The 22,718-nt window shown below is 38.0% G+C and overlaps 1 protein-coding gene across 2 annotated transcripts in view; it reads right to left on the bottom strand.

The window, feature by feature from the left end:
- The window catches only part of col7a1l (collagen type VII alpha 1-like), a 44,983-nt gene that overhangs the window by 16,636 nt on the left and 5,629 nt on the right, over nt 1-22,718 (bottom strand). For both annotated transcript variants that reach the window (XR_004629364.1, XM_034673838.1), the window contains exons 4-43: nt 22,078-22,171; nt 20,593-20,766; nt 20,060-20,223; nt 18,683-18,812; nt 18,482-18,598; nt 18,068-18,223; nt 16,829-16,945; nt 16,592-16,738; nt 16,382-16,501; nt 15,796-15,954; nt 15,177-15,290; nt 14,826-14,975; nt 14,399-14,536; nt 13,765-13,911; nt 13,015-13,134; nt 12,336-12,482; nt 9,995-10,249; nt 9,779-9,918; nt 7,649-7,772; nt 7,000-7,143; nt 6,691-6,878; nt 6,223-6,303; nt 5,919-5,936; nt 5,799-5,825; nt 5,540-5,605; nt 4,841-4,921; nt 4,709-4,735; nt 3,996-4,040; nt 3,767-3,841; nt 3,587-3,682; nt 3,470-3,496; nt 3,225-3,278; nt 2,976-3,047; nt 2,828-2,887; nt 2,669-2,704; nt 2,524-2,568; nt 2,306-2,341; nt 2,147-2,191; nt 1,395-1,466; nt 1,286-1,318 (exon numbers count right to left, since the gene is read on the bottom strand). Coding sequence is in view for 1 of the 2 variants with exons in the window: in XM_034673838.1 (XP_034529729.1) it covers nt 1,286-1,318; nt 1,395-1,466; nt 2,147-2,191; nt 2,306-2,341; nt 2,524-2,568; nt 2,669-2,704; nt 2,828-2,887; nt 2,976-3,047; nt 3,225-3,278; nt 3,470-3,496; nt 3,587-3,682; nt 3,767-3,841; nt 3,996-4,040; nt 4,709-4,735; nt 4,841-4,921; nt 5,540-5,605; nt 5,799-5,825; nt 5,919-5,936; nt 6,223-6,303; nt 6,691-6,878; nt 7,000-7,143; nt 7,649-7,772; nt 9,779-9,918; nt 9,995-10,249; nt 12,336-12,482; nt 13,015-13,134; nt 13,765-13,911; nt 14,399-14,536; nt 14,826-14,975; nt 15,177-15,290; nt 15,796-15,954; nt 16,382-16,501; nt 16,592-16,738; nt 16,829-16,945; nt 18,068-18,223; nt 18,482-18,598; nt 18,683-18,812; nt 20,060-20,223; nt 20,593-20,766; nt 22,078-22,171 (4,041 nt within the window). In the remaining variant the exon portion in view is untranslated. The remainder of the gene's footprint in view (nt 1-1,285; nt 1,319-1,394; nt 1,467-2,146; nt 2,192-2,305; nt 2,342-2,523; nt 2,569-2,668; nt 2,705-2,827; nt 2,888-2,975; nt 3,048-3,224; nt 3,279-3,469; nt 3,497-3,586; nt 3,683-3,766; nt 3,842-3,995; nt 4,041-4,708; nt 4,736-4,840; nt 4,922-5,539; nt 5,606-5,798; nt 5,826-5,918; nt 5,937-6,222; nt 6,304-6,690; nt 6,879-6,999; nt 7,144-7,648; nt 7,773-9,778; nt 9,919-9,994; nt 10,250-12,335; nt 12,483-13,014; nt 13,135-13,764; nt 13,912-14,398; nt 14,537-14,825; nt 14,976-15,176; nt 15,291-15,795; nt 15,955-16,381; nt 16,502-16,591; nt 16,739-16,828; nt 16,946-18,067; nt 18,224-18,481; nt 18,599-18,682; nt 18,813-20,059; nt 20,224-20,592; nt 20,767-22,077; nt 22,172-22,718) is intronic.

Here is a 22,718-nt window from a genome sequence, read left to right as displayed (position 1 = left end):
TGTTGCCTTGTGTATGAAATGTGCTATACAAATAAAGTTTGACTTGACTTGACGTTCAGAGGTGAATACAAATACAGAAAAAGTGAAAAGCTCATATCATAAAATCAAATCAATCTGTGAAAAGGAGTTCTGGCACATTCCACGGGTTGACACTGTGGCAAAAACATTCACTTTCGTCTCAGGCTTGTCCTGGATGTAATTCACAATTATCTGGTAAAAAGTGAAGTAAGATCCTGTCCTGAACACGTTTGCAGGTAACAGCAGCGAAGCTGGAGGACACACCCCAGGCGCAAAGCAGAGCTATGAGTTTGGTCCACCCTCAAGTGGGTTGTCACTTACAGTTTATGGGGTTTTAACCTCTCCAGTTGTTTTCATCTCTTTCTTTGATTTTCTACAATGAAGAAACTAATGTCAAGTGCACTAGACTTCATTCTGTGCCTTGATATGATTTCAGTTAGTCCTCCAGACCTGCATCCCTAGCAACAATCTGTTCCTCATTGCTACGATCTGCTATAAATAAATAGCAAACTGTTGCTATTAAATATTGGTATGTAAAGACCAATCAGAATCAAGTACCTTGCACCCATGAAATGAACTCTATTTTCTGTTTAATATCAAGTTCTTCGATCACAAGATAGAAGTTAACAGACTTCAGATGAGGCTGTTTTCAGAACAGTTGCTTCCAAGATCAAGAATTACCTCAGTGAGTGGCTTTTTACTGTTTATTCCTGGCTTGTTTTTCAATCGTCTTCTTACCATGAAATATGTGTTCTGCTTTGTCTTTGGTTGATGGTTTGAATTGGGCAGGGCTATGCTTATAAAAGAAATATCACTTGTCTTGATTTTTTCTCCCCAGACTTCCACTTGTGTTAAACCAGGGGATCAAACCTTCAGCTTTTTCTCTGTTTACTTCAGAATCAGAATCAGAATCAGAATCAGCTTTATTCGCCAAGTATGCTTGAACACACAAGGAATTTGACTTTAGTAAACTGTGCTCTCTTTGTACAAGGCATAGGAATAAGAATAAGAATAAGAACTACAATAAAAATAAAATAAAAAATATAATAACAATAACCTTAGCTATAAATACAAAGAAACAACAAATAGGCTTGACTAATATGTACAGGCTAAAATAATATGATAATATGACTTTTCAGTGAAAGTTAAGAACTGTTTGTAAAGACAAAATTGAAATTTAAAAGAAGTGCGGATGTGCTTGAGCTTGTGCAGCAATACTTGAACACATACAAACTTCATCCCTAATAAAGAAGACTTGATGACTTACCCGAGCACCTTTTTTTCCAGTTGGGCCAATAATCTGTTGTAGAGGAAAAAGGAGGATCAGTAAGGACGGAGTTGATTACCTGAGAATACATGAGTGACACTTTGCTTACACCCTTGGCAGGATCACCAGGAACTCCTCTTAGACCCTGATCTCCTTTTAATCCCAACGGCCCCGTCAGTCCCTGCAAAAATAAAAAAAGAGGAGAAATATGTAAAACTCTGTATTAACAGTTCTATTATGATTGGACTGCAAGCCTCTTCACCAACAGCTATCACATCACATTTTGAGCCAATTTTGGTGTTTTTTCTCAATTTACTTTCAGCTATCATATATTCTAATACACTCTTTTAATATTATCACTCTCACCACTCTCTGCTGTCTTTAGTTAACCATGAAAAAAGCAAATTGTATTAAAACAAGGAAGGAAGAGGGTCCTCATCACAGCAGTTTGTTTATACATGATAGTTACTTCCTAAGAATGTGTTGCCTCAAATTAAGAATCCCCGATGAAGGAGATAATTGCCCATTTGCAAAATGAGGTTTGATAAGTTAGCTCATGATTGAGAAAAAATAGCTCCTTTATTTGTTCATTCATCAACCTTAATGAGTGGAAATGCTTATTAAATAGTGTATGCTCTCTGTTTTTAGAGAGCATACAGAATAAACAAATGTAATCTGCTGTGGCTTTCTTCGTGAGTTATAAAGTGGATTGTAATAAGCTCAAGGGGAAGCAATTATGATTGTGTTAGTTTTGTGTTTAACATGGTCTAGTGTGCAGGCAAATCAAGTAGCTGAAACGTGTATATGTTCTATTTGTTACATCAATTTACTCCTAATTGTTTGAGTGTAATCCTCACTTACTGTGGGTCCTTGTGGTCCAACTGGTCCCATCTCTCCTTGCTCTCCCTAAAAAGATAAAATGCAAGCACACACTGACTCACACCTTCATTCTGTGCTGTCGATAGTGTTGTTCAGTGATGATAAAGTGTGTATATTCAGTCGTGTGTAGGATGAACTCACCTTGTCCCCCTGCTCTCCTTTGAATCCTTTCTTTCCCTGCAGGTAAAAATAAATCACAGACTTTTTGAATCCTTCCATCAATGATTCTTACACTTACTTCAATAGATTTGGTTCCCTCTCATTAGACTGTACTAGGATTAATTAATATGCATTCAAGGGTAAAATATGCATAGACTCATTGCCAGCTTTTGAACTGGAGATAATGATGAAGTACACACCCGAAGTCCAATGATTCCTTGGATGCCTTGCTCTCCAAGATTGCCCTAAAAGGACACATTTAGTAGCAGATATTATTCCTCATTTTTTCCCGTAAATATTCAAACCAACTAACTTATGTTCATATGTATTATTAATGTTTGTTACCTTAGGGCCAACTGGTCCCATTAGGCCAATGTTTCCCTGCAAAACAAAAGTTCAAACACTGAAACAAAAATAGGATTTTATACTGAAGTATCCATAACAGTCTGGTCAAATATTAACAACCTTCCCTAAGGAGGCTCTAATAAATCAAAAGTAGTGTACCTTCTCTCCTGGCTCTCCACGAGGACCTTGAATACCTTGAATGCCAATGCCCTCCTCACCCTGCAAAATACTATATTTATCAAGGCATGACTCTGTTCAGTGCTTTTTTCAATTCTTGGTCACATTAGTTGCTTACTAACAGCTTTACCTTCTGTCCTTTCTCTCCTGGGAATCCTGGCACCCCATCAATGCCAATGGGACCAGGCAATCCTGCAATGCCCTACAGTATTTTGCATATGTGTGCATATGAGAATCAGCAAAAAAGAAACAAAAAAAGAGAGACACATGCTTTAAGATATGCAAATCATCCTGCAGTAGGCAACGCTGAAAAATAAAGTATTTGTGTTACACAATGTATTCTGTTACTTCTGAATAATTGAATCAACTCTGGGCTTACATCTCTCCCCGACTCTCCTTTGTCTCCTTTCCCGCCTGGCTTCCCACGTAAACCCTTTCAAAAAGGATAAAAGCATTATCAGATAATAACAAAGCAATGCATACTTGGTAACTGTTGTATGATCATGAGGCATTAAGCATTATGTACTATACAAAATGTATGATGCTGGAGAGTAAGTAACTCAGTGCATCTCTTTAAAAGAGACAAACTAAGGCAGGATACTGTAATTTTTCCTCTGCACTTACTTTTTCCCCTGGGTCCCCAGGATCTCCCTGCAAAGTGCACACAGTACAAACAGCTCTGGTAAACTTTGTTTTACAGCATAAACTTCCACTTTGAATTTTGCATCCAAACAATCCTACCTTTACAGATATTCCTGGTGACCCTGCATGTCCTGGCTGGCCAGGTAGACCTGGAGCTCCATTGACCCCTGTTACACCTGGAGAGCCTTGAGGACCCTGTAACATACAGTGAGTGACTTTAGAGGTGCTTCACGTTCACTGTTGAATAAATACAATAGCATTTTGTCTCTTCGTACTCACTGAAGATCCTGGCTCTCCTTTTCGTCCAGGGACGAAATTAGCATCAGCACCAGCTATAACATATCCAGGCTCTCCCTACAAGGAAACACAAAATATTTTAATAACATCTTTTTTTTGCTCTTCTTCTTATTTAAACATTAGAATTCTTTGATTCAATTTGATAAACACTGTTGACAAAATGCTCAAATCTTGGCATTTAGAAATTGAAAGTCGAACAAGTAAGACTCACTCTCTCTCCTCTCTGTCCTTTTGGACCAGTGAGTCCAGGAAGACCCTGCCAGGGTAAAATAAAAAGAGAGTGATCATCAGATGAGGACTACATATGAAATAAATTGAACATTAGCATCATTATTATCATAAATACTTTACAATTGGAATTTCAATTTAAGGCTTGTGGTTGTTTATGGGGGTAAATACATGACCATTTAGAGTTAATACAAATCTGGAACTCTTTGTTCTAAGTTATTTTTCTAACAATATCAGTATCATATTATACATACATATATATATATAAATCTATATCATCAATTAGCTTGTAAAAGGCTTTACAATCTATACAGTATAACCCTGAATTCTGAGTCTTTTTTTTGCTTCATTTTGGTCTTCTCTTCCGTTTTCTATTGAGTAATTCAGCATAAATGCCAAAAAATAAAAATACTTCTGTAATATTATATGGCATACACCTCAGTGCCTGTCAAAACAAATGTTTCTAATTATAAATAAGCAATATTGAAAATATTAAATGGCTACCTTTATTTAGCTGTCTAGTTTTTAACTAAAGTTCAGAAGGAGCAGGTGACACGTGCAGCTCTAGTCTGGGACCACAGTCTCAGACAGGACATCATTTTTATATGATGTGAGTAATTGTTGGCTGACTCACAGCAATACTCCATAAAAGGTTTTCCTTTCAGACTATATATTCATTTGTAATGTTTTTCTCACCATATCACCTGGAATGCCTGGACCCCCCTGGAAAAGAAACCCAAAAAAAAAATATCATTTTCTGAATCAGACTGAAATGAAATACACTTTAACAAAGTTAGTATGCAGGTTTGTTTTTTTGGATTGAGTTACCCGTTGACCAGCAGAACCTGGGGGTCCGGTTCTTCCTGGTCGTCCTGGCAACCCAGGTATACCATCTGTTCCAGAAGGTCCCTGTCAGATGAAAAAACATTATGGTGTGTGCAGGAAAATGCAATAAAAGACACACACAGTGGAGCCAAACGGACACACAAAGGAACAGGGAGGTTATGAGAGTGGATATGAGAAAAGAGGAATTTGATATAGTCGAGCTTTGATGACTGAGCAGTAGTAAGTGACTAAAGGCATGAACAGCAGTAAACAAACAAAAAGGCAACTCCTCTTTTTTACCAGTTTCTACATATTTGTGAAAAAGAAATTCAAACTGAACATTAACATAACGATGTCTTTGAACTGTTATTATCAAGGGCATTACCTGCTTTATTAACGCAGCTTTTAATACAATGATTCGGAAACTTCCTGTTTGTTTTTCTCTTATTCATGTTGAAAAATGTACTTCAAAGTAATGTGTCCTGAATGTCATGTGCTGAAACTTTCTCTAGTCTAAATGTACTATTAAAAAAGTGAAAATTGATATCTTTTGCAAAATCTTTGGCCCATGTGGAATCAAAAATGAATTAAGGTTCAATCTGCATTTTATGTCGTCCATGCTGAATATGCAGGAAGCTGTATCCAACCAAACAGACAGCATAAGATTAGGTAGTGTGGAATAAGTGATTATATGTTTCTTACCCTTTCTCCCTTCTCTCCTTTGGAAGAAGTAAAAGGATCGTATTGTCCAGGACTCGGTCTAAATTTCTACAACAACAGAAATAAAAAGACAAAAATTAGAACATAACATTTAAATTAAAGATAAAGGTAACATGAATTAATCAATAATGTGAAGGCTCTGTGATGTAAAGACAAAGAGATCATGTGGATGTAGCAGTAAGAACATGTATTAGCGTAAACAAATAATGATATGTGGAAAAGAAATATGATAAAAACATACCAGACCTCCAAGACCAGAACCATCTCCCTGACATAGTGAGATTAAAAAACAGGATAAATAACACTGATAATCAATACATTTCTGATTCAACTTCAGCTTTAATTTAATACATTTACTTACCTTTTCTCCTTTCTGGCCCTGGATGATGAAAAAAAGAGTCAATTTAAAGTCAGTGAAAAAGAGAGGACCTCATCGACTTCTGTTACTGTGACAAAGATTGGATAAATGTAAGAACCCACTGTATCTGAAAAATACCAGGATGTATATAAAGGAAAATCACAAAGCAATATCTATGTATATTTGTACTGACATGTTAAGTCTCCTGGTGTGTTTTTCTTAATCCCATAACACATTTGGTTACATTCAGTTATAATTATAATGATGATGGCAAGCAATTGTGGAGGAGGAGAAAGAGCAATTTCACCTTTGAACACTGAGAGGTGCAAGGACCCTCAGGCTTGAGCGGCTCTTCGGGGTCTTTAGTTGGGGTGTCCAACTGAGCAGACTACAAATCAAAACATAAAAATGTTTTTTATTTTGGACTGGGCAAAAATACTTTGGATGAATAGCAAGGATGGCTATGCAATGTCAAAGTCAAGTCTACTGGAGTGATTCCACCTACAGTGTCTCTGTTAGCTCATTAAAAAAGTGATTATATTTATCTCAACGTACAAGACTAATTATACCAGAGGTGATTTAATAGTCTTCATCTACATCATCTGGGTGCATTCTCATTACATGTGCACATTTAGTATAGTGAGTATCTGTTTAGATGGGCAAGAGCAGTTACTACAACTCCAGTTTATTACAGTTATTGCAACAAAAATAAAATTCCATGCAACAAGTCACACTGAACTACGCATACAGAAGTTCTGCTATATTTTTGTCTTGCCTCGTCCTGCAGTTTGAACTCAGAGAGCAGCTCCTCACTACAGATGCTGTTGATAAATTCTCTCTCTATGGAAGGGAAATCATCAAAGGTGGGTGCAAAGAAGATATTTCTGTAGCTGGTGGGTGCTGCGATTTTATTCAGCTCATCAATGTCTGCATTAGAAACTCCAACTGCAAGGACACTGACCCCTAGAAAGAAACAGATTCAGAGTGTGATAAATAAGGGAATAGAGACATTAATAAAATATGAAATTGCTTTGGTAAGTTGTACCAGAAAACTTTAAGAGGTTCAACAATTTATTTCACTGACCCAGAGCACGTGCGATTCTAGACGGTGGCACCACATTATCCTGAGCTCTGCCGTCTGTAATGAGAACCAGTATGTGGGCCACATCCTGCCTCATCCCCAGAGACTCCTGAAACAGCTCCTGCAGAACGTAGCTGATGCCTTTTCCTGAGGGTATACAAAAGGTATGAAGGCAAATTAATTAAACTTTGCTGATGACGCTGGTCGACGGAATTTACTTCTCTGCAGAGCCAATGCAGTGATGCTGCCAGCTGTGTGTTACATGTAATGTACGCCTTTAATCAAAGTTTGTATCTATCACACTTTTGTAACACATTATACTGTAGATGGCTGACAAGCTTCTAATTGCTTAAACGTATAAACTGCCAACCAATTAGTGACAATAGTTTAAATACAATTTAATGGCCATAAAACGTTTTAATTAAAAGAAAGGGGAAAAAAAGTGATATACTTTAAATGTATTATTAAAGATGCCTTCCATTTACACTGTCATTCCATTTATTTTTTGTGAATTGGTCACATGTGACCTTTACAAACTTATAAATTAAAACTCTCTGTGAACTCCAAGTCCAACTTCAACATCTGACAGTTTCTGTGCACCAGAATGATACCTGACACAGGCTGTGATATCAATAACATTGGTGTTACATACCTGTTCTAGTGTTGCCCCCTACATAGCGTAGTCCTCTGATTCCCCTGAGCACCGAGTTCCTGTCTTTGAAGTCATTCAGACGGAACTCGATTCGAGGCTCGTCACTATAATGAACCACAGCTATCTGCAGAGAGATTAACAGGGCAAACACACGTCCGTCATGAGTTGATGTTTAGTTTGTTTTTTCCTCGTGTTTCATGCCTTGGTTCCTCCCCATGTTTGTTCTGTGTTACAAGATATCCTATGTCCTCCTTGTGTTTAGTAATCTATGTCTCGTGTTGTATTCTTTTGTGTATTTTCTTGTGTTTCTTAGTCTGCTCTATTGTGTTTCCTGTTTTACTTTGGGTTTCCAGTTTAGTTTTACTTCCTGTCCTTATGTGTTTCCCACCTTTTTTGATTAACCTGATTAGTTTCACCTGTGTCTTGTGTTCCAAACCTGTGTTAATCACTCTGTGTATTTAGTTCCTCTGTTTCCCCTGTCCTGGGTTGGATCATTGTACGTCTCTCCTGTGTTCTCTGTGTGTTGCTTGCCTTGTGTTCCCTGTGTTTTATGTTGGACTTTTTGGTTTAGTTTCTTAGGCATTTAAGTAGTTTTGATGGTACCTTTTTGTTCTTTTGTTTACTAAAACCTTTTATTTTAAATCTGCACCTGGGTCCTCCATCTACTGTTTGTCTCTACATGACAATATCATCATCTTGGTTAATTATATAAGATGTATAAATATCTTTGACACACAGAGCACACAGTGCTTTATCATGTGTGTACAAGTCATTATCCTGTAAATGGTAAATGGCTAATGGACTATGTTTATACAGTACTTTCTCTAGTTTCTGATCACTCAAAGCACTTTTACATTATATGTCACATTCACCCATTCACACCACATCAAACACTGATGGCAGAGGCTGCTTTGTAAAGCCCATCAGTTTTGACTAATCCCATTCACACACTGATGGCACAGGACAAGGGGCAGTTCTGAGTCTTGCCAAAGGACTCTTCAGCATGTGGACAGCAGGACCTAGGATCGAACTCCCAATTGAGAAATGGCCGACCCTTCCACTGAGCCACAGCCACCATTGTGCACAGACTGATGTTGTAGCTATGATGTAGTTAATAAAGCATAATTTGTTGAGCTGCAAAGACACTACAGCAAATCCATGTCATCTCAAAAGTGTTAGATAATACATTTTGAGGTTTGCTTCAACATACAAGGAGTAACAGCACTTTCACCAAGAAAAATGTATTTAATATAGCATGTTTAGGTAATGCTTATTGCATATGAACATGACATCCAGCATACTCCTCAACTCTGCCTGCAAAGTGAGCTTTTGTTACACAGAACACCAGCCCCAGTGTAACACTCATACACGTACATTATAGACAGTATTTGCACAATACCACCTTATAACAAAAGGTGACCGGGCTTTCTCGTGAGAGCTCCAAGACTGTGGAACTCCTCGCCATTACCAATAAGACAGTTCACAACCTTAACTGCTTTTAAATCCTCGCTCAAAACCTTTTTATATAAGCAGGTCTTTCTTAACCACTAAATCTTGGCTGTTTTTCTGCATTTTGATTTCCTGTTTTACCCCTCTGTCCTGTTCTTATTGGCTTTGTAATTTTCTGCATTTTATGCTCTGAAGCACTTTGTAACTTTGTTCAGAAAAGTGCTATATAAATAAAGTTTAGTATTATTATATTATCATAAATAGGCAAATTGCAGGCTAATAATGGCATTAAAAGATGAATAATGCTCCCGCATTTGCACAGGGGTAATAACAACTGCACACAAAATAATCAACTGTAAAAGATAAAAAATAACCACCTTGTGACTTCAAAGGCCCTGTACACACATATTTGAAATATTGAGAAAATTATATTTCTCTCTTGCATATCCAAAGGCAGGTGCCTCCACTTTGGCTTCTACCTTTTACCGAGCCAATCACAAGCCATGTACCATTGTGCTGTCTTTACCCTTTCCACTATGTTTCCAATGGTTGACACATTGCAAATACTGCAGGTTACTGCTACTGTATCACACTATACAACTCAAGTAATATCCTCCTTGCTTTTTAAAACTGAAAAAATAGATATACAGTATGTTGTTGTTTTTTTGCTAAGGGACTGACCTGTGTGGCCTCAGAACCGATGGTAGGGAAGTAAGTAGCTGCCCGGAATATGAAGTCCTTCATCTTGTTGAAGTTATCAACCCCAATGCTCGAGGACTCATCCACCAGGAATACAATGTCTGCTTTGGCCTTACTACAAGCTTAAAAAAACAACAATCCTTAAATAATGTCACAATATAAGAAGAAGTAAGCATGTATGAATACACGGTGGGATACCTGGTTTCTGTGGGGCTGTCTGAGCACTGACTGTGGTTAATCTCAGGGGAGCGACCGCTGCCTGTTTGGCTTCAGTGATACTTTTCTGAGGCTTCTTGGTGGTGATGGGTTTGGCTGGTGGCAATGCAATAGGGTGCCTGGTGGTTCGGATGGTTGTCTGAGTGATGGTGGTGTCGCTGATGGATGCAGTTGTGATGCGAGGGGCTGCAGTGACTGGCACAGACTTGACTGTTGCAAGTGGAGGATCCTGTCCCACTGAGAAGTACAGAGACAAAACATAAGTGATGAAAATAACGATATCAAACTAAAGGTCTAACAGAGTGGAGAAAAAAAGATAATTGGCAGTGACTCCACAGGAAAAACATCTCCCCTTCTCTTTGTGGATTTAAAACACTTTAACATATAGAATAATTCGGTGAACTTTTTTCTACTTAAGTATTTGTATCTGTGAACTGTTACATGTAAAGTTACTGACTATGTTGCCAGCCAAAGGAGGATGATTCAGCATTCTTGTTAACTCTGGTGTGTTTACATCTATATTTTTTTTGTAATACACTAACATTGGGGGTTTATCCAGACTAGGCACAAGTCCAAAACAGAGTGAAAACAAAAAAAAAAGTGCAACATTAGATGGAAAGAAAGCTACCGCCAGCCTGTTGCCACACAAATGTAAATAGTTGATTTGTCTGGCCCCTTACAAGGCAAACAACCAATCATGGTTTAGAATTTTGGTGAGGGACCAATCAGATTTCATGAGAGGGGCTCATGCCTCCCTTAGCCACCCCACTGGACACACCCCTAATTGAAATGTTCTTTTTCTGTCAAATAAACAAACCAATAAATAAATAGAGTTTGAAGACCCTTGCTAAGTTAACTCAATCATTCAAAAATCCATCCATTTCTTGTTTCAAATGTGCACTCTAACATCTGTACCAACTAGAGGACTTCACACTGGTGATTTACAAAATGAATTTGAAGCATTAGAACTTAAGAGATAAGTAAGGAAGTAAGTAAGAAAGTAAGAAAGTAAGTAAGTAAGTAAGTAAGTAAGTAAGTAAGTGATTAAGTAAGTTAGTTAATAAGTAAGTAAGAAAGTAAGTAAGTACAGAAGTAAGTAAGTACGTAAGTAAACAATTAGATAGTAAATAAGTAAGTAAATAAGTAAGTAAGTAAAAAAGTAAGTAAGTAAGTTTCTTAGTTAATAAGTGAGTAAGTAAATAAGTTAGTATGTAAGTTAGTTATTAAGTAAGTAAGCAAGCAAGTAAGTAGACAAGTATGTTAGCAAGTAAGCAATCAAGTAAGTAAGTAAGCAAGTAAGTACATAAGTAAGTTATAGGTAAGCAAATAAGTAGGCAAGTAAGTAAGTAGACAAGTATGTTAGCTAGTAAGCAAGTAAGCAAGCAAGCAAGTAAGCAAGTAAGTAAATAAGTACATAAGTAAGTAATAGGTAAGTAAATAAGCAAGTAAGAAAGTAAGTTAGTAGGTAAGTATGTAACTAAGTAAGCAAGTAAGTAGACAAGTATGTTAGCAAGTAAGTAAGTAAGTAAATAAGTAAGTAATAGGTAAGTAATTAAGTAAGTAATTAAGTAAGTAAGTTAGTAATTAAGTAAGTAAGTAAATAAGTAATTTATAGGTGAGTAATTAAGCAATTAAGTTAGTAAGTAGGTAATAGGTAAGTAAATAAGCAAGTAAGTAGGCAAGTAAGTTAGTAAGTAAGTCTGTAAGTAAGTAAGTAAATAAATAAGTAAGAAAGTAAGTAAGTAAGTAAGTAATAGGTAAGTAAATAAGCAAGTAAGTAGGCAAGTAAGTTAGTAAGTAAATAAGTAAGTAAGTAAGTAAGTAAGTAAGTTATAGGTAAGTAAGTAAGTAAGCGATTAAGCAAGTAAGTTAATAAGTAAGACAGTAAGTAAGTAAGTAAGTAAGTACGTAAGTAAGCAAGCAAGCAACTATGCTAATGCGTTAATCTACGGCTGAACACTGCAGCATAATCTATTAGAGCAAAGTTTTTATTCAGGATGAGCTGGTGTGAGTGATATGTGTGCCACAGTCCTGTCATTGGGATCACTACAGATATATCACACTGGTCCATGTAACCATGTCAGACACTGCTCATTATGATGAAATTACAGAACAACATGCTTTAAGTTCAAACCCACAGATAGCAATGCAAGTAATATGGTTCCGATTTGGATTAAGATATTTCAAAAAGTAGGATTTGACATTATTTATTAGAGAACACATTTAATTATCTGGATGAATAATACGAGTATTTATAAACAGTGCAATGAATAAGTGTAAAGCAGCATGAAAGGGATTCCTAACCATATGAGTGATGTCTTACCTATTCTCTGATACACAGTGGTGATAGGTCCCTCCACCTCTCCATACAATGGTCTGATGGTGAAGATATAAGTTCTACCATACAGCAGATCAGTGATCTTATAGGAGCTGAAGCCAGGGCCCAGGATCTCTGTTTTAGTGTCCAACACTGAAAAGAGACATTAAGAAAAGCGAAGTGTTGCAGAGCTATTACTTCAAAAGTTATTAGAGTAACATGCCTCCCCCTGGGAAAAAATACATATAACTACGCAATGTCTAGACATCTGTGTACTAAGCTATTTTCTTGTGTTCAAAGCAGACACAGTGACACGTCATTCAATCCAGATTTTAACTATAATGACCATTTTCTGCCAAAGCTCTTATGTCTGTATGACAAAAATGATTATTATTTTCCTGTCCTACTTCCCTTAACAACAAAAGGGTGCTAAAGCTGAGACTCAGTACACAATGAAATAATATGCATCATGCCTCATTTCCGATCCGAACCCTGAAGGACCCTAAAAAGATCCCAATTATGATATGATGTACTTTGAATGTATCAAACTAGAGATTTCTGGGACCAGGCAGACAGTGCTGACAACGAGGCTATACACAAACTCAGATACTCTGACTGCAAAAATAAAATGAAGTTAAACAGATACCAAATTTAGAGCAAAACCTGAACCAGGTTCAACACGGACCTGAGATGTGCCTCCATGAGAGAAGGTATCCGGATACACTGGCCACACGAGTCCAGTTCAGAACAGTGCTGCTGTCTGTTGTGTTCAAAGCTGCAAAGCCGTCCACTTTTGGAAGATCCACTGAAATATAAAACACATGAGTAATGAAACAAAAAACTTCCAAGGGATATATGAATCCAAAGTTTTTGCTTAATACACAGGCACATTTCAATCTAGGGCTTTTTTCATTTTTATAGACTCTCCCAATTTCTCTCCCAGTAGTTATTCAAGTATTTCACCTCAGGATACCATACCACTGTTGACACTGATGAGGGAACTGTTGCAACATGTTGTTTATAGCTGATTGAGTTTTAATGGTGAAAGTATATCTGACGATCTCATTGTAATGTATTTGCTGCTTCTTGAACGTAACTCTTAAGTTTTGCTTTGCTCTTCTTCCCCAGAGTTCAAACCTCTGGATCTGTGTGTTCAAGGTTACTTAAGGGGAATGAAATCTTTTAAGTCTTATATTAGATTCTCCAGGATTTGTCTCAATGCCCACTTATACTAGTTCTTAGGGTAGTGAGCTGTGATACATACTTTATTATAAGGTTGAAAATTGTCTTCACTGTACAAGAAGTCATGAATAAGATGTAAAACACCATATATAATCCATTCATGTTGGATACAGTGGTATAATATCTCCCTGGCATCACTGATTGAGAGCACATCTCTTGCTGTTCATCACTTTTTCCAGCAGGCATGACTCACAGGTGCGTGCAGTGACCAGGACTGGGCTCCCCTCCCTGCTGCCCACCATGGAGGACACCTGGATCTTATAGGCTGAGCTCTCCCGCACGTTCTTTATGGTGAAGGTGGTGGAAGCAGCAGATACAACATGGGACTTCTCCTCACCGCCTGGAATAGAAAATATTAAATTCCAGCATGTAGACAGTATCAACCAATACGATTGTGAAGAAATTTAAAGTTAAAAAACCTATTTTCATGAAGTAAAAAAACAACAACAACATGAAATCAACAAGACATTTTGACATTAGATTACATTTTATGTCTTGGCAATGATGCATTTGTTATACTGGAGCTCAACATACACTGCTCAGCACAACCTCAGCAGCTACATTGTTGTGTAGGGTACAAACAAGGTAATGTAATTAGGTAATGAAGACCTCTAAGTGTAATTTGTTTTAGATTTAATACGTTTTGATTTAAACTCAGCCAATCAGAATCAAGTGTGGGAATACATTTTGAACTTCTATTGTACACTTAACCATTTCAAACATAAGTGCATGTACTGTATGTCTCAACATCTGTACATACAAGCATGTATGTATGAGAGTATTTTCAGTGAAAGCACACATAGTTGATTGTTCATGCTGTCCTTTACCCTGAAAGGGGATCCAGGAGATTTTGTACCCAGATGCCCCGGGTGTTTTCTTCCAGGACAGGGTGAAGGAGCTGACTCCGATGTCTACAACCTTCACCTCCTTCAACACTGCGATTGGCCCAGAGCCTGAAACAGCAGCTGTAAAATAGCATAATATTATAAGCACATAATATGGTGTGTTATTTAATATCAAACAACTTTGCACCAAACAAAAAAATGACATTTGTAACATTTGTCACTGTGTTAAACTTGGGTCTCTGGGCTTTTACTTTGAAGGTGACAGTGATGAAATTGTGATCTTTACAGTGACTGGGAAGACCACAGTATGTGTAATGTCAGTCAAGCAAAGACACCATGAGGTTACTGTGGCACATGTTTTGACATGTGAAGTCAAAACAAACTTTGACACATCATTGCTCTTCCATACCTGTGAGCTGGGATAAGGAGATTTCTGGTCCCTCTGAGTTACCGTACACTGCACAGATTGTAATAGTGTAGGTGGATTGAGGGTTCAGGTCTTCAATGCGATGGAAGAGGACACTGCGGTCCAGGTAACTGGACTGAGGGCTGCTGTCACCTGTAAGCAAGGCACAAACAGTATGCTCAATTACACACAACGATATCACTAACAATGCAGGAATTTCAAACCACTCCCTCCATTCCTATACACTTTTCAGCTCAATACGGGCAAACAGGTTGACTGAGAGGGGCTGAAAAATAAAATTTGACCAGTCCAAAGACTTTGGTGGATCAGGGAATATAAAGGTTAATGTTTCACCTGTGTTCCAAGTGAGTTTATACTCAGTGGCCCCAACAATGGGACTCCACTCAACATCGATGGAGGTACTGGTGTAGGCGGTCACCTTGAAGTTTGACACGTACCCCAATGGAGCTGAAAGAGAAGATGTGACATGAAAAAGGTTGTTTTTCTTCTTGTTCAAAAATCATCAGATGCAGAAAGCCGATAAAATATTCTTGCTCAATCTAGTTACTGTGATTTAGCAAGGTTTTGAGTTAACTCATATAGTTATAAATATCTTGGACTGAAAGTTGCTCAGTGGAACCTGATTCAAGTTTGCACTCAAGTTTATCCAGGGCATGTGTCTGTTTGAGCAACTTAAAGCAGCTGAAAGTCTTGTGTTTGCTGACCTCCAGTGGTTTAATGTCTTCAACTACTGCAGTAATGTTGAAGTGTTTGTAAAGGTTTGTCAAAGAAGAGCAAACAAGGTGTAAAAACGATGACTTCACTTCATATTTGGACTTTGTATGGATCTCTCTTGACTAATAAGGTGATTCTACTACAAAAAGGACAAAAATATTCTGCATAATCTAGAACAAATGCTACACCTGAGATGTATTTTGTGTGGTTAAGACACGTGATGAATATTTGTACTCACAAGTTTTGAAGGTAGCACTGATTCCAGGCCCCACTGCAGGTCCAAAGAGCACATACAGAGTCAGCACATACTCAGTATCATGTGCTACGTTCTTCAGTTTGTGCTCTGTGGTGCTGCCGTTAAGAGCCAACTGCCTTGGCCTGTCCCGACCAACAAACTCTGAAAACAGTAGAAACATGCAGAGTACAGTTACAGAAATCTTTCTTTTCATTTATTATTCCTCTCTGTCCTGGTGTGACTGTCAACTATGGCACAGCATCAGAGCCTCAAACTCTGGAAACAATACTGTATTACATCAAAAAGAGTCCACATGCTACCTGTCACATCCTCGTCTGTTGTAAAAGCAGAAGTATTTCAAAGGCTCATGTCAAGCCGAGATCAGAAAAACCTGGACATGCATGCATATAAAAGCAAATGCACAGCACCAGAGGTAGCAGATTTATATTATCAGGCTCTATTTGTAAGTTATTAAGGCATTGTTATAAAGCAAAAGGTGTGGGGTGTATCACTACAGGAACCAGGTCTTTGCACTGAATGGACAAACTTTTAGAGACAAACAGAGATACAAAGTGAATGGGTTAATCACCTGGAGTGGGTCCCCATGCAAGTCTGTATCCTGTGGCTCCAGGGACACTGTTCCATGAGATGACAGCAGCACTTGTGCTCACAGCAGACACCTTTAAAGTTTGCACTGCACTGCTTTCCACTGACACACAGAGAGAGATAGAAAGCTTAAAATCTAGTCTTGATCACCAGATCATTTATTTCTGGATGTCTAAGCAAGCATCTCAGTTACCTGTTTTGATTGTGGCGGTGGTGATAGGCCCCTCAGTGTCTCCAAAGATAGGGTTAATGGTGATGGTGTATTCGGAGCCTTGTTTTAAGCCCTGGATCATGTAGAAATTAAAGGTGTCACCAAGGTTTATGTTCTCTATGTCACCATCTGGAAGAAAATAAAAAGATACACATTTAACATTTTGTGATGATGAGGTATACTTCTGAATAAACTTGAATAAAGATTAAACAACTGTACCTGGGGCCTCCCATGTCAGACGGTATCCTGTGGCACCCTTCACTGACGCCCACCTCGCCTGGACGGTGTCTGTAGTAGCGTTTTGGACTAGGAATTGCTTTACCGGAATAAGCTTTACTGTGGAGCACACACACACACACACACACACACACACACACACACACACACACACACACACACACACACACACACACACACACACACACACACACACACACACACACACACATGCAAGAAGACAATAATTAATCTAATCATTTGCTGTACATAAGAATGATAAAATAGAACAAATTCAAAACAAAAAAATAAGAAGACCCATATAATATTCATAATAATAATAAAAACAACATCAACAATAGTAATAATAATAATAATAATAATAATAATAATAATAATAATAATAAAAATAATAATAAAAAAATACTACTAATACTACTACTACTGCTACTACTATTACTACTACTACTTATAATAATGATAATAATAACAATAATAATAACAAGTTGCTGATGAACTGAGGAAACGCTGTTATGATGTCTTAATGAGGAAACACTAGTGGTAAAGTAAGATGTTAAAACTCAACATAGGAAATCAAATTAACCAAATAAAATAATATTACTAAGGTTGAATAAAATAGAAACATTTAACCAGTAAAACAAACTAAGATGCTACACTAAAAGTAAATATATCAAAATAAAATAGAAAAAATATTAAAATGCTGAGAGATAATCACAATAATTCACAATAAGTACATTAAAAAAAATAATAATAAAAAAGAACTGAATAAATAATATAACTGTCTATAATAATATAAAATAATAAATTATATACTTCAAAGGTGACTAGTGAACTAGATGATAAAGAAAATAAGGTAAGATTGAATAAGACTCAGTTAAAAGCAAGACTAAAAAAGTAGGTGATGAGTTTGCTTTTAAAAATGTTTATGCTCTGTGTAATGTAATCATGAACAAAATCACAGTAACAAGTAAAAGAGAGGAAAAAATGATAATAAACACCATTGTATAAAATTCTAACCAGGTATCATGAGCAAATATTAACCACTTACATGCCCTGGAGTTGTATATCTCTAGTGCAGCGTGACATAAAAATGAATGACAGTCTTACTGAATGTAATTGCTGTTTTTCTACAACAACATCACCCTCCTGTGGCTATAGTGTGGTACAACAACATACCATCAGATTCTGATGAAACTTAGATTTAATCTATAATGCACTTACATGTCTTGCCTACTGTTGAAATGGGTTCACCTGGTCCCTGAGGATAAACAGCATAAATACTGACGATGTATTTCTTATCTTCCTCCAGGCTGTCGATCACATGAGAGGAGGTATCTCCAGGAAGCAGGTGTTCATAGGCAAACCCTGGTCGGTTTGCTGCAGAACAGAAACCAGGGGAATTAATTACTGAGCATTTACTTGCAAAATAATTTGTTCCCGTGATGATTGAAGCTTTAAGTTTAGAAGAGGAAAGTTATTTAGAGGGGGAGATACAACATCCTTACATCTTTATCAACGTTTTTATCTGAAATTCAAAGGAGGTGCATCTTTAAATACTTCAAAACATTTCCATACTGTCCTTCAATGTGTCTGAAACAACAATAATTAATACTCCATGGTTAAACTCTAACATACTTCTTGGGATGAAGATCTTAAACCCCTCAAGCTTCCCTAAAGGAGGTGTCCAGCCCACGCGCAGAGAGAACAGACCCTCCTCGATCACACGGAAGTTTGACACCTGAGGCAAAGGGGCTGAAAGACAGAATATCGTTCAGTGAAATCCAAAAGTATTGGTGCATTTTTTAAAAAGATGCATGGCTGATGTTCAACACTCACTGGTCTGGACGGTGATTGTCGCCGAGTCCCCAATGAGGCTGGGGTAGATGGCATAGACAGTGAGGGAATACTCTGTTTTAGGACTCAGATCTGTCACGAGTGTGGAGCTCACATCCGCTTTCAAATCGATCTGTTCCAAACAAAGAAGAGAGGAGAACGAGAATAGTTGTGTGAGGAAGACAGAATGAGACAGAGACTAAAGTGGAAAGAAATATCATTAATCAAGGACGCTTTGGAGTCATTTCCAAAACAAATGTCTGTCTCAGTGTACCATCAGCATCCTTATGCTCTTCCAAAACGTCTGTTCAAAACCCGCTTTTTTAGTTTGTTGAAATTAGGCAGCTGTTGTGCCTCGTAACACAATGCAAAAACAAATATATTCCCCTTCTGGTTACATCATTTCTTGTCTCTGTCAAGGGTAAAACTGCAGCATTATCATGAAGAAACACATGTATACAAGCAGAAATTAAGATTCATGCTGACACCACTGTTCATGTTGATCCCATTAATTCATTCTGTCGTGGGCTTTAGGGAGTAACACAGATGGAACAGCACAAATAGCTTAGGCTGCTGTGAGAGATGACTCAGTAAATTTTGGTTCAGTGCTGGTCACAGAGGTGACTTGCAGTTTCAATGAAAAGCTGTACAGATGAGGGTTTTGAGCTCCCTTAAGAACTGAGTTTATACTGCGCAGGATGTTTTTATTTGAGGAAAATGGATCTTTGTTTCAATGGATGGAAACATAGTCATGCTAGGGAAGGAGTCATAGATGCATGTGTGACATCAGTCATTATTCCTAATCTTTCATCTTCAGCCTAGAATCACACCTCCCTATTATTGCTCTGAACAAGAAATTGAAACCTACGTCACTCACTAAAACAAGGTTAAATTGCTGAGGCTAGACAGATATATATTGAGTTTACATTGACTCGTATTCGTTTATCAGAATTTTAAAAAGCTACATCAGAGCTCAGACGATGTCAAGGTTTCTTTTTAATTTGTATTGAAGTCTTTGAGCTTTGAGCTGACTGGGAATTTAGCTTCATTTGCAGGAAACAGATAGTGAATTGCATCAACTCCTCAGTCCTGAACTGGTTTGCTGTCAATGTGAAATCAGATCCAAGGTAAGCTAAGGCACATGCAACTCAGAGGGGAGACCCTGGAGTAGGCCCAAAGCTCACTGGAGGGATTACATATGACTCTGGCCTGAGTATGCTTTGGAATCCCCTAGGAGATGCTGGGAACCGTTACTGGGAAGAGGGATGTCTGGTTCGACTTGTTAAGCCTGCTGCTACCACAACCTAATCTCAGATAAGCATAAGAAAATGAATGGATGGATGGATAGATAGATGGAGGGGTGGAAGGATTATTCTTTACCTGTCTCTGCTGCAGGGAGAGGAGGTGTCCTCTAGAGTTGAGAGGGGTTACCAGGAGACGATACCCGGTGACATCACTTGTGGCCTGAGTCCATGTCAGCCTGAGGGAGCTGTGGGCCAGTTCGCTTACCTGCAGGTCCCTGGGACCCACCACAGGCACTTTGACTGGAATTGAGGAAAGATACAGAAAGAGGGATGAGACGGAAAAAATAATGCAGTTAGAACATTTTACCCTCTCTTGTTTCTTGTTTAGTTTATTCACACACATCATCATAAATGTACATCTATATATATTCAGTAAACATTTTCATAATGGTTGGATGTGTGGAAAGGGGTGACCCAAAGGATCTATTTAAAGCTTTTAATAGGGGGTCTAATTTCCCACAAATAAAGTAGCAATAGACAAAAGCTTCAGTTTGATATTTAATGCATCAATACAAAGCTAAGAGTACAAGGGCAGTTACGCAGTTTAGGAAATATACATTATATGTGTAGAACTTTTCGGTTCTTCAGTGTGTTTTGATATAAGCTCACCCGGCTGGTCGGTTTTCACAGGACGAGGTGGTTCAGAGGCAGAAAAACACACCCTGCGGGACAGCTTTGGAAGGAGGGTTTCCAGGAGAGAGTAGTGAGTGCCCAGCAATAGATGCTCCTCATGAGGCTCTGACACAATCCTCCTCAGCTCTGACTCATCAGATCCCCAAACACCTGGTCACAGGATCGTAAAATAAAAAAAGGTAATAAATAAAAGACAAGATGAATGGTTTGCATAATCCACTGATATTTGGTCAAGGCGGATGTGAATAAGCATTTGAAATCAGGTACACTACATGTATGACAGGACTTGTGTACCTTAGGCTGTCTGTTACTTTATTAGAACACAATAAAAATAAGTGAACTACAAAGCTATAGTTATAAGGTGTCTTTCCATTGTTTTTCATCTTTGCATGTCTCAACATATGTTCCCACAAACACCACCAGGGGGAGCTGTAGCATTTTGAGTAATTCTTTTGAAGTCCTGTGAACATGTAAGAGTCCATACTTATGCACATTGTAGACATAATCAGGCATTGTCAGGCACTTTCTGGTGCATTTGTCCAATTATTGCCTTATGTGTGTTTGTTAGATCCTTGAATCATGGAAGTGGGAGGAAACGAGCACCTGATAAAAACCCTAACTGGACCTCAAAGGTCTTAAAATAAAGATATGATGTTAAAGATATTATGCAGAAGTGGGAAATTGTGTCACATGTGTTTTATCAGAGAGTTGAAATGACGTGAAATGAGAACCATGGCGAGACAAATACACAGAAGATTTATATCGGCCTATATAGATATATATGTGTTGTCCATCCTACACACACTCCACAGGCATATTTGTTTTGCTCCGGTACACAAGATGTATGTGGAGCTTCTCTGCGTGAGTGATAAACGAGAGGAGCAGACCTCAGTGTCAGAGGTGTGAGTGGGGGACACCGAATCGCCTAATGAAAAATGGCTGCGATTAGCACACCACCCGCTAATGAGCAGTAATTATTGCAGCGCTCCCAGCTGAGAGGAGTAAGTTGTGGATGTGTATGCTTATGAGTGTGTGTGTGTGTGTGTGTGTAGAGTAGAGAGGGCGAGGCTAGTGTAAGTAAACTTGTACATAAACAGCAGTGTGTGTTTAAGAGGAAGGGGAAATGTGTAGGATAAGGTAGCTTTGCTGATGTACACACAGTATCTAAAAGTGCACATATACAGCATAATCTGGATTAAACAGTCATTTATTCATACATACATATTTAGTAGATTTTGGCATGTGTGTGCGTACATAACCCTGCATGAGTACACCCACACAGTAAGGAAGTAGAATTGTACACACACTCACAAATACCCACACTGAATCCAATGAATTCAAATGTACAGGACATGAATTTCTAACTGCAAACACTTCAGATAAGCCGGCAGAGCTGGGATAGAAATCTGAGAGGACGCTGCAGTGAGGATGTTGACAGAATTCACAAGTTTTTACACTCACCTACTGCAAAAAGAGAAATCCCATTGTCAGCTACCGCTCTGGCTGCAACATCAAACTGGTCCTCGGAGGGTCCATTTGTGATCAGTATGGCAATCTGTGCAGCAGAAGACAGAAAAAGATGTTGTAATATGTAATATAATGCCTTGATTAACAGTTTTGCATGGATTTAATACAAAAATGTAATTTTACTGCAAAATTGTTTTGGAAAGAATGAAATCTTTGGAGAAATGTGCTTGGTTGTACTTAAAATCTATGGATTGCATCAATGGAGTTTTGTCAATTGAGGATTAGAAGAACCTCCTTGCTAACATTTTTATGCTCAATCCTCTCTACAGACTTTTGACATGGTTTAACTCATAATTAAATGCATGATTAATAAATCAAACAAAGTCAAATTCAGGGATGCCGCCCTGCAACCAAGACTGCTAATTTGCCCATAATGGAAAATTTACGCAGTTCACTCAAAGTTCAACCCACAGTCAGTGAATGAATCAGGAGGGCTGCAGAGTATCAATATGAGAATGTAGCTGCTTTCTGCATGTGCCTCGGCTGTACGATTCAATATATCAGCCTAATCCTCAATTCTCTGCCTTCCCACGTCAAGTGCACTGCTGCTGCTGCTGCTGCAAGATGATTCGCAC

This window comes from Notolabrus celidotus, chromosome 21 (assembly GCF_009762535.1).
Source record: "Notolabrus celidotus isolate fNotCel1 chromosome 21, fNotCel1.pri, whole genome shotgun sequence".
Lineage (NCBI taxonomy): Eukaryota > Metazoa > Chordata > Actinopteri > Labriformes > Labridae > Notolabrus > Notolabrus celidotus.
Note: the sequence above shows the minus strand (reverse complement) of the source record. Positions and strands in the feature narration are given on the sequence as shown.